The sequence below is a fragment of the Rhinopithecus roxellana genome, chromosome 18 (genome assembly GCF_007565055.1).
Source record: "Rhinopithecus roxellana isolate Shanxi Qingling chromosome 18, ASM756505v1, whole genome shotgun sequence".
NCBI lineage: Eukaryota > Metazoa > Chordata > Mammalia > Primates > Cercopithecidae > Rhinopithecus > Rhinopithecus roxellana.
The window spans coordinates 59,784,414-59,796,850 of NC_044566.1; the positions used below are offsets into that span (position 1 = coordinate 59,784,414).

A 12,437-nucleotide genomic window follows, 5' to 3' on the forward strand; every position below is an offset into this window, starting at 1 on the left:
AATTACAAATAATAAATAACAGTAATATCATGTTGTATTCTATAAAACTGAAATTAGTAGGCTGAAAAAGTATCCTTTTCATTTTCTTATATGCTTACCACTAACAGCTGCATGTTGCTTCAAATACTCCCGCCTTACATTTATATTTTTCACCAAACATTGCCTAGCATGAGCTCTTCTCTCCTTTACAGGATCTTTTGCACAAAGGGCACAGATTGCCATATACTCAAGTGGAAGCCGTAAACGGGAAAGGCCTTTGTGAAGTTTCTGGGCAAACACTTGTCTTACTTGATAGCATTCATCCTGTAAAGACACAATTATTCCAGATATTATTCAAATGGCGGCAAAGAGTAACGACTTCAGATATAAAATTTGCTATTTTAAGTAAAGAAAAGAATTAACAGTATCAAGTTTATCTACGATAATTGCTTAACTGCTCACAAGAGGGAGATGTTGTGACTAAAGTTCATTTCAAAGCTGCACTATTCATCTGGACCCTAGTAAGTACCAGTTAGATGTGTTAGAAAACAAACATACCTTTAAAACAGAAAAAAAACTAATAAATATAAATCTGCCCTAACTTAAGTAAGATACAAAAATTAAGGTTTAAACACAATCTCATACGTATCTCTTTCATTTACTGGGCAAGATAAAACTGTCCAATTTATACATCTTAGTTCTATCACTGAAAAAAACTATTCATATTAAAATGCACAACTCTAGCTGGGCATGGTGGTATACATCTGTAGTCCCAACTACTCAGGAGGCTAAGACAGACATAGCAAGATCTTGTCTTTTAATAAGGAATTAAAAAGCACAACTCTGAAGGTAAGAATTACTAATCCATTTCAGAAACACCAAATTACTTTGACTTCTCTACTTAAACCAGGCTGATTATTACCCATGTGCCTGCTTAACTCATACTACTCCCCTCTCCTAAACTACCTACCCCTACTCTCCTAGCTAACTCCTACTTACCCTTAAAGACAGCTTATATATCAGACAGAAAGCAGTGTGTAATCTGTATCCAGCACCCACCTCTGTGCTCTTAGCATTCTGTACTTATCTCCAGCATAGCATTTAGTATAAAGTATTAAAATGACTGGTTTAAACGTTTGTCTTACCCATCGGTACTTGTTCCTTGAAGAAAAGAATTATCTTTACCTCTCTAAGCCTAACACAAAACCTGGCACACAGATGACCAGAAGTTTTTCTGAAAGACAGGAGTTTCCCCTTATCAGTGAAGGATACATTCCAAGACCCACAGTGGATGCCTGAAACTGAGGATAGCACCAAATCCTATATATGTGTTTTTCTATACATATATACCTATGATAAAGTTTAATTTATAAATTAGGCACAGCAATAAATTAACAATAACTAATAAGAAGATAGAACAAGTATAACAATATACTATAATAAATGTTATGTGAATGTGGTCTCCCTTGCTCTTAAAATATCTTACTCCGGAAAAGCAAAACCACAGATAGGGGAGACTACTGCATAGGGAAAAGTTCAGACTTTTCTATATGACCTACAAAGACCTTCATGATTACACCTTATGCTCCACCAGTTAAATACGGTATGGTGTGTTTCTTACTGTTGTAACAATTTCTTCATCCAGAATGATCATTTAATTTGTTTACCTTCCCCAAAAATCTTGGTCATAACATCTTGCCCTTATCTTTAAATCCTTATTTTATATATCTTCTTTCATTTCATTTAAATTTCAGTTTATCAAAATACTAAACATCTACTTTTAGAGAAGTAGTCTAAACTAAAGAGCTTCTGCACAGCAAAAGAAACCATCAACAGAGTAAACAGACAAACAACAGAATGGGAGAAAATTTTTGCAAACTATGCATCCAACAAAAGTCTAATATCCAGAATCTATAAGAAACTTAAATAAATTAACAAACAAAAACCAAACAACTCCATTAAAAAGTGGGCAGAGGACATAAACAGACACTTTTCAAAAGAAGATATACACACAGCCAACAAGCATATGAAAAAATGTTCAACATCATTAATCATTAGGGAAATGCAAATCAAAACCATGAGATACCATCTCATACCAGTCAGAATGCCTATTAATAGAAAGCCAAAAAATAACAGATGCTGGTGAGACTGTGGAGAAAGGGGAACACTAATACACTGCTGGTGGGAATGTAAATTAGTTTAGCCATTGTGGAAACCAGTTTGGTGATTTCTCAAAGAACTGAAAACAGGACTACCATTTGACATAGCAATCCCGTTACTGGGTATATATACCCAAAGGACTATAAATCATTTCTACCATGAAGGTACATGTATGTATGTATATGTTCACTGCAGTCCTATTCACAATAGCAAAGACATAGAATCAATCTAAATGTCCATCAACAGTAGACTGGATAAACTGTGATACAGATACACCATGGAATACTACATGTGCTTTTTGCAGCAACACGGATGGAGCTGGAGGCCATTATCTTTAGCGAATAAAGGAACAGAAAACCAACTACTGCTGTTCTCACTAGTAAGTGGGAGCTAAACACTGAGTACACATGAACACAAAGAAAAGAACAAGAGACACCAAAGCCTTCTTGAGGGTAGAGGGTAGGAGGAGGGTGAAGATGGAAAAACTACATTTTGGGTACTATGCTTATTACCTGGGTGATGAAATAATCTGTACACCAAACCCCTGTGACTAACAACTTACCTATATAACAAACCTGTACATGTACCCCTGAACCTAAAGTTTAAAACACACACAGACACACACACAGACACACAGACACATAGACACACACACAGGCCGGGCGCAGTGGCTCACACCTGAGCCATTTTGGGAGGCCAAGGCAAGTAGATCACCTGAGGTCAGGAGTTTGAGACCAGCCTGGCCAACATGGTGAAGCCCTGTCTCTACTGAAAATACAAAAATTAGCCAGGCGTGGTGGCAGGTGCCTGTAATACCAGCTACTTGGGAGGCTGAAGCAGGAGAACTGCTTGAACCCAGGAGGCAGAGGTTACAGTGAGCTGAGACTGCACCACTGCACTCCAGCCTGGGTGACAGAGCAAGACTCCATCTGGCGGGGGGTGGGGTATAAAAATTAGCTGTGGGGAGGGAAGGGGAAAAAGCACCCTAGTTTTCACAGAAACAATTATCTACCCTCGTATTCAACAAAACAAAGTTAACGTCAACTCACCCTGCCCTCAGTCCCACAGAGCAGAGAAGAGTCTCCGTTACAGAATTATTTATTATGAAAATACCCAATTACAAACTGGGTAAGTAAAAATCCACATATCACAAGCGTATTCACAAATGAACAGGCCATTCATTAAAATACCAATCAAGTACAGGTTTTTGTCCCTCTCTGACTAATCATTCAGGATGCAACAACACAATACAAGTTAACTGCAGTGTCAACCCTTGAATCATCACACAAGTAGCAGGTTTTCAAAAAGTCATCAAAGTGATGTTAGATAACTGGGAAATCACAGGCAACTCCACTAACACAAACAATAACTGAAGAAGAGAAAACTGGCAGGAATGATGACACACACACAGGAACTTCAAGAGAATCATGTGAATAAGTAAGTATAAAAACCACTACTGGGAACTGAGGCAGTCTTCAAATGTTTTTCTGCAAAGATGATTATCCTTTTGACCGGTACTACAAAAGTTAAATGGGAAGTAAAGAACAGAGTAATACAAGTTTATCTGAAAAAAATGTACCCTCAAAAAAACAAATACTGTATATAATTTGTTAAACATAGGAAAAAAACAGATGGTGTCTAATACTACAAAGTTCCCCCCCAAGATAAATTTCCAATCAAAGCTTTTATTCACTACTGACTATGAAATTAATTTTAGTCTGCAGCTTAAGTAAATTCACTTTTAGTAGCCTTTTTTCGTACAAAGTATCCTCAAAACTACCATTAATTCCATGTAAATAGTTCAATTACTTTGTGTATCTCATTGTATTATTGATACAGCTCTATTTTCTGTTCTCCTAAGAGACTGTTAGCTTCTTTGGGCTACAACCATGACTTACTCATCTTTGTATTTCCAGAACTTAGAACAATGTACAGCACACAGAAGTACAGAGTAAATTTTTCATGAACTGAATTCCAAGTTCTAAAATATCTAAGCAATTATTATGTTAAAATTCAGTTTTATTAAATTTTTGCAAATGTACTTTCTGTTCAAGTACATAACAGCAGCCTCCCAGATACAATACTGCATTTAAAGAGCCTCAACTCAAGAAATAAAGTACATGTAGCAAAGCACAAAGCATAGTTTTGTATGTATCAGAGGACCGCAGATAAAGTTCATAGGAAATCAAAGACTTCTTCCAGCTAAAAGAATCAGAGCGAGTTTTGTAAAGAAGGTTGTGTCTGAGCGCTGACTTGAAGAAAGGGTGAGGTTGGATGTGTGGAAATGGGAGAGTAAGGAGAAAATTAAAAGCAGCAAAGTACAAGGCACATGAAAGAAAAAAAGCTGTTCAGCTACATGAAATGAAGTTAAGTAAAGGAGAGTGTGCTGAACAAGATTTTTAAGTGTATATTTGGGTTAAAATATTAGAGGGACTCAAACACCAGGCTGTAAAATATGTGCAGTTATATTTACAAGTATAAACCTCCTAAATATTTTTTAAACAGAGGAATGACATGATCATAACTGTAATTACGGAAATTTATCAACAATAAAAAAGATTCACAACAGTCTTGGTGAGAGTTAATGATGATTGCAGCAATAAGAATGGTCAAGAAAGTATGAATAAAAATTATATAATGGATATCAAAGGACAGAATTATCTGTACTTTGCAAAAAGGTGCAAGGACAAGCCAAGAGTCAAATATAAACCATGCTTTTAGGTATAAGAAATGTCATTCAGATTTATTTAACATATAGGCTCTACATGTCAAGAAAGAACAGATCTGGGAAATATTATAAATTTATCTCAAGATTATATTCACAGAACATAAAAGTATAAAATTTCTGTTTAGCATTTGAAGTAGGACCTGAGTCTTGAAAAAAACTCAGGTTGCTGATGTAATAGTCACTTACACAGATGATGAGACGGCCAAAGAAGACTGAGTAAGTGAAGAAGTTGATCCTAGACAGATCCTCATAAAACACATACATTTAAAAAAAAAAAAGAGGATGAGCCAGAAAATGTAATGAGATAAGTAAAGCAATAATCAAGAGACAGAAACCAAATAAGACAGTTTTAAGAATAAAGGAATAATGAGTTGTGTCAAATAATATAAACAGGATAATGAAGCCCGGTATCATTGGACTTGAGGACTTCAACAGGACATTTTTGGAAAACAATGAAGGCAAATGACAAAATATGAGTAGAGAAGACAGGATAAGAGAGTAAGAGAGACAAAGATAGATTATTCTTTCTTGAGGTTTGGAGGTTTAAAAAGAGGAGATGGGCAAGTGATGTAAAGGAAGAACATAATTAGAGAAAAGCTTTGTTTAAAATAGGGTAATTTGATATGTTTCTAAGTTGTGAGAAGATGCTAGCAACTCATTTTTAACCACTGACACATGTTCCATAGTCAAGAGAATTCCAACAATCTTAAAGCTTAGGCCATTTGAACTTTCACCTTGGGAATTTGGTGCTTGAGGTGGCAATATATAACAAATATTGTGCTGGAAAAGGAAGTCCTTAGAAGTCAGTAACTGTGGATGCTTTTTATTCATAGTGGACATTTACCTAATGGCTGGCACATACTTCTTACATACTGTAAGTTTCAAATAAAGTCCATTTCTTGTATTTCCATACTTTGTGCTTTTTAAATATTTCCACTTCAATAATGATAGCAGCAAATGCTCTAAGAAATATCATACCAAGAACCTGATAGACTGCAAGTCTTACCAATTTAATAAAATAATTACACATGTTGCTTTCTTCTAAGAAATGTAATAGATACTTTTTAAACAATTTTCCAGTTCTTATAAGATTATCTCCAACAATTAAGCAGAGAAACCAAACCAAGGAAGTTATGGGCTCCCCAAAATTCTTTTTTTTTTTTTTTTTTTTTTTTTTTTTTTTAGATGGAGTCTCACTGTGTCGCACAGGCTGAAGTGCAATGGTGCAACCTCGGCTCACTGCAATCTCTGCCTCCCCAGTTCAAGCGATTCTCCCGCCTCAGCCTCCTGAGTAGCTGGGATTACAGGTGCACGCCACCATGCCTGGCTAATTTTTTTGTATTATTAGTAGAGATGGGGTTTCACCATGTTGGCCAGGCTGGTCTCGAACCCCTGACCTCATGATCTGCACGCCTCAGCCTCCCAAAGTGCTGGGATTACAGGTGTGAGCCACAGCACCCGGCCCCCAAATATTATTTCTTAAATGGTTTTGTCTGAACAATAAAACTAAAATCATTAACAGAATTTGAAATAGCTGCTTTTTTTTTTTTTTTTTTTTTTTTTTTTGAGACGGAGTCTCGCTCTGTCGCCCAGGCTGGAGTGCAGTGGCCAGATCTCAGCTCACTTCAAGCTCCGCCTCCCGGGTTTACGACATTCTCCTGCCTCAGTCTCCTGAGTAGCTGGGACTACAGGCGCCCGCCACCTCGCCCGGCTAGTTTTTTGTATTTTTTAGTAGAGACGGGCTTTCACCGGGTTAGCCAGGATGGTCTCGATCTCTCGACCTCGTGATGCACCTGTCTCGGCCTCCCAAAGTGCTGGTACTACAGGCTTGACCCACCGCGCCCGGCTGAAATAGCTGTTTTCAAAAGACTGAAGTACCAGTCTTGACAAATCATTTGACAAAAATGATTACAATTTAAAAATAGATGATTGTTTGCGTCTAGAGAGTTATACATAAGTGGCAATTTAAAAATACGTACTAGAATAAAGGGTGGGAAGGAAGAATTACAATGATCACTGAAGTAAATTCTTAAGACTGCTTGGAAAAGAACAGAAAAACTTAGTGTAAAATAACCAAATTATTAATGAAAAACTTGTATTGAAATTATTTTATTTACTAACATGAAAGTCCTTTTTACTTTTCTCAATGATGCTAAAGACTTCTAAAGTTGTACAGTCCAAATATAAAGTTACTCTAACAAGAAATCCATAAAACTGGAATAGGAATCTGAAAATTTTACTGCTCATAATCTGAAAACTCACTGAGTAATAAGGAATGCTTCTAACTTGAAATTAGTTCTATGTCATATAAACTATAAATTTCTATACTGTTGTTTTCCTTTCACGAACTGAATACATACAGTCAGTCTTCATTATTTGTGGATTCTATCTTTAGGAATTTGCATACTCATTAAAATTTATTTGTAACACCAAAATTAATACTTGAAGCAATTTTTTGGTCATTTGCAAAGTAAATACACAAAGCAGTAAAAAATGTAAGTAGCCAGATGTGTACATTCCCAGCTAATGTCAAAGAAGGCAACACCGTGCCTTCTTGTTTCAGCTTTCATATGTAAACAGTGTCCTTTCTGAGGTCACAGTTTTGTGGTTGATGTTTTTGTCAGTTCATGATGAAGTACTGTCTGGTGTTTCAAAGCACAAGCATAGCGATGAACTGCTGTCTGGCGTTCCAAAGCACAAGAAGGCTCTGATATTCCTTACAGAGAAAATGTGTGTACTAGATAAGCTTTGTTCAGGTATCAGTTACAGTGCTGTTGGCTATGAGTTCAGTGTTAATGAGACAACTATATATAATAAATAGTCTTTAAACAGAGACATACATAAAACAAGGTTGTATATTAACTAGATGATCAAAATGTTGTGGCTAGGGGCTTGAAGGAATCTATTCTGTGAGTTCTCCTAAGAACAATTGTTCAGTATCTGCTAACTGAATGCCTGTGATAACATTATAGAACAAAACTATTACAAATAAGCAGATCAACTGTACTATGTTAGCGACCCAAAACTCAAATGACAGTTTCAGAACTCTGAGATGTTTCTCATGCACAAATTTTTCAAAAACAAACAAACCATAAACATTCAAGATTTTAATCTATGTATGACAGTGGATTTTTTTCCTTCCTAAAAGTAAAGACCTTCTAAAGTAGTTGTATATAGCCATTTCCTTACGTTGATAGCTAATGCGCATAGCTGATATTGTTCTAATGTGATGATTTCATGGTAACAGGGTTCTTGTGCCAGCTTCACAATAGCACTCCCAGCAGCAAGTCTCAGACGTGACATATCTGGTTTACTGAAAAATGAGTAGAATGAACACAGATTAGAATTTAAAATGTTTGTACAAAATTTTCTGTACATCTAATTTTATTAAAAATTCTGGCAAAAAAAAAGTTTTAAAAAATGCTGTGATCTGAATGTTTGTGTCCCCCAAAATTCCTATGTTGAAATGCAAGGACCTAGGAGACAGTATTAGGAGGTGGGGCCTTTGTGGAGGTGATTAGGTCATTGTGGGAAACCCTCACGAATGGGATTAGTGCCTTTAAAAAGTGGCCTGAGAGGGCTTGTTTACCACTTCTGCCATTTGAGGACACAGCAAGAAGTCAGCAGTCTGCAACCCTGGAGAGGGCCCTCACCAGAACCCAACCATGCTGGCACCCTGATCTTGGATTTCCCAGCCTCCAGAACTGTGACAGATAAATTTCTGTTGTTGATAAGCATGGTATTTTATTACAGAAGTCTGAGCAGACTAAGACAGAAAATAATTTAGTGATACTGAACACCATATTATGCTCATTTAACTTTGGAAGATGTTTTCTAATACTAAAAAATTCTTCTTTTAAACATAAGTCAATGCTAGTGTCACTCAAGTCATTTAATTCCCTCATTCTAAATAAAACACGTCTTAGTCAAGCACAGAAGAAATCTGTCTGTATGTTTAGTTGTTAGGTTTTACGTATTCTACTATGGATTTTGTTGGAGATATGTTTATGTATAGATGAGGCACCAAATATGTTCTAGCTTGCTAATAAATCAACCACAACTACTGTGCTAAGCACAAAAGAAGAAGAATGAAAGCAGGTGTGGTGAGGAAAACATTACTATTCTTAGCTAGAATTCAACTTCTCAAATATTACCATGAGGCTCTTTTTAAGTTCAAGGAAGGAAAACTGCTAAAATGAAGCACAATTCATAGAATTCCAGACTAGTAAATATGTCTAAACAATCCGTCCTAATATAGTGATATATTAGCTGAAATAAAGGGGATCTTGAACAAATATAAGGAGGGAGAAGTTGTAACTCCTTAAATAGAACCCCCTTTGTAGCTCTATAGTAAAAGACTGTTACTCAACATCCATGCAACAAATCTATGTCTATTGTGTACATATAGTACTGCAGGGTATTTAAAATAAAAGACACAGTCTTAGTTTTCCAAGACTTAATAATCTAGTTGGCCATGTAAAAATGTTGACTGGATGCTAGCCAACATTAGTAACGTTCTGAAGTTGTAAGACCTTGTCTCAAAGGTGTGCCTCATCTCATCAACAGCAATATTCTAAGTAGCTAATAATCGGTAAATCATAGCTCTTAGTGCAAAGAGTATAAACCACCTGTTGGATGTTTTCCTCACAGATGTGGGTAACAGATGCTTCCTGTGTATCTATCCTTAAAATTTCCCATCTAGACCGGAGGTTTCTATTTAACCTAGTAAACTTTTTTTGTTTTGTTGTTTTCAGCTTTATTAAGCAGAGGAAACTTTTCTTCAAATCAAATCTTACATAAAAGTTTAAGCTGTAAACACAAAAAATCACTTTTGCTTAAACAGGAATGCAAGCTTCCTACTTAAGGAAAGGACAGAGACCCCCACCTACCAACTCCCAAGACTCCATCTGTTACGTCTCTACCAGAAATAATTCTTATTCCAACTCCATGCTGCCCCTAAATACTCCTGAATGTCATATGGGTTCCATAAAAAACAGCTTAAGTGACAGTATATACTGGGTATTATTTCAATTACATTACATATTTTAATACATATACATGAACTCTATAAGGAGATACTATTGCTATCCTCATTTTACAGATGAAGAATCTAAGACATGTAGAAGTTAAATAACTTGCTGATAAATAAAAGCAGCTGATAAATGGTGGAACCTCAATTTGAACCTGTGTAGTGTGTCTTCAATCTGCCTGAATGTTGTAAATCACCAAAGTTATTTTGCCTCTCTGATAAAAGTTTATATAGCTGAATGTAACTGGCAAAATAAAAAGTATAAAATAATATAATTAATAAATTGATTTATAAGGCAAAATGTATTAACATTGAGGAAAATTTCTTTACTGGGCTGAGCTGATCAATACAAAATTATTTCAAATTCAGTAAAAATTTTAAATGGAAAATATACTTATTATTTGTAACTCCTAAACACTGGCATATATAAATTATGGGAATAGAGAAATGAAAACAGAATAGAGTAATTAATTAGAATAAAAGAAAGTAAACAGATCAATTGTATATACAGAATGAATAGTTTACCAAGTTTTTTTCATACATTTTGTTTGAGAAGGATGTGCTTCTGTTAACATTCTATGCAAAGAATACAGTATAAGCGAAACATACAAAGATGGAAAGGCAGAAGGCAGCTGGCAGTCATCTTTCTATGTTTTCTTATTAAAGTCTTGATGATATACCAAGGAGCACAGAGCTATTCTCCTATTTCGTATTACCAAGGAGGGGCACTAAATGGCATTTGATTTATAGAGGACAAACCTGTAAATTTGAACTAACACTGACATAATAACCACTATTATCACCAATGCTTCTAATTATTATGTGCTAAGTAGTGTTTTAAATGCCTTAGGTATTCTAACTTATTTAGTTATATCATAACAGCTAGATGAGCCAGGTACACATTAATTATTGCCTCTACTTTATGGATAAGGAAACTGAGGCACCAAGAAGTTAAAGCAACTTACTGAAGTTCACCTGACAAGTAAGGGGTGGAGCCAGAATTTGAATCCAGGCTCCAGAGTCCAGCAGTTTTCAATCACTACTCTATACTACATCTTTCAAAGAAAATAAAACAAAATAAAATAACAACAAAAAAAATGTGTTCATTTTCAATAATTTACTTCAGGTACATTTTTAAAGTATGCATTTACTTACACTTCTGGAAATAGATTCAGTAAGTTGCCTTCCACCCAGTCTGTTGTTTCCCCTTAGATATTTAACAAGAATGTAAAACACCAGTTATTGACTGGTACACTCATACTTTCATCTGAGATATTCTAAAATGTAAGAATCTATTGTTTAAAATATTTACAACGTATAATAGAACCCTGCACCAGACATATGACAGCCACTGTAAAATAACCACTATACAAAAGCACATTCCAGTAAAAATATGTGAACATGTACAAAGCAATTCTAATTATTTTTTTTAAAAAAGCAAACAGCACCATTCAACAGTTACACTAAGAGTTGAAATACTGTGCAATCCAAAGAACTGTGAAATAGTAAATGCATACCTAATTTTCCCCTGTTCCGTCAAGTCTCCATCACTATGCAATATTGTTGTCAACAATCTTAAGGTAGAAGTTCCTGATTTGCTGTGATTATTTTTCATTCCAAGTAGCCATCGAACCATCATTTTAATAGCCTGAATCTATTTAAGAGACAAGTCGACAAAACATTGGTACATTTTGAAAGAATTTCTGTATCAACTTTTTAAAAAAATAAAATGTATTTAATGGACGCTTAAGAAAAAAATTCTTTTCTGTATATATGAAGATAATCTTAAATGTTTTAAAGATGTTTCAGACCTCCAAGAAAATGGCAAAAGAATGATTTGACTAAAGATTAGTTCGTTATTTGTTGTTTTAAAATGTTTCCCCAACATGCATTTGATCCTTTGGAAAATACAGTAAAATCATGCTTAACCTCTCTAATCAGAAAAGTTAAGTTCCCAACTACTAATTACATTTAATCTCTTCTGTCTAAAAAATGATACCACTCATATTTGTTCTACATTTTATAATTATGAAGTACTTAAAGTATTTTTACACCATTACTTCCTTTAATGTTTCCAAGAATTCTTTTGAACAAGTACATATTATCTCTTTCTAAAATGATGTACAAATTATCTTTCACATATTATCTCAGCTTTTTACAGAGCTAAGGCTCAGACGCTAAAGAAGGTCTTCAAGTGTCTGGCTCACAGCAAACACTGAAATCTCTTTCCTGGCCAGTTTGGTAAGTGGCCTACCTTCTAGTCCAGTGCTGCTTTCAAGTATACAGAAACTGCAGCTTGAGACCAATGCCAAGAAAAACAGGTTTCTACTGAGACTCAAAGTATCAAGCATCATTCATTGATGTAAAGCTGGGGCTACTGTATGAGTCTGCAAAACTAGTATCATAACCTCAAGCCAGAACAATGTGAAAAGGTAGTCCGTAATACACACTATAAATACATACACATACACACACACACACACACACACACACACACACACACACACACACAAAGGGTTTATAAGAAATTACAGCTAGAAA

The 12,437-nt window shown here is 35.3% G+C and overlaps 1 protein-coding gene across 5 annotated transcripts in view; it reads right to left on the reverse strand.

The window, feature by feature from the left end:
• PDS5B (PDS5 cohesin associated factor B) overlaps positions 1 to 12,437 on the reverse strand; it is a 198,488-nt gene that overhangs the window by 23,951 nt on the left and 162,100 nt on the right. For all 5 annotated transcript variants that reach the window (XM_030922200.1, XM_030922199.1, XM_030922201.1 and 2 more), the window contains exons 23-25: positions 11,414 to 11,550; positions 8,057 to 8,180; positions 99 to 303 (exon numbers count right to left, since the gene is read on the reverse strand). In XM_030922200.1, coding sequence (XP_030778060.1) covers positions 99 to 303; positions 8,057 to 8,180; positions 11,414 to 11,550 — 466 coding nt within the window. The remainder of the gene's footprint in view (positions 1 to 98; positions 304 to 8,056; positions 8,181 to 11,413; positions 11,551 to 12,437) is intronic.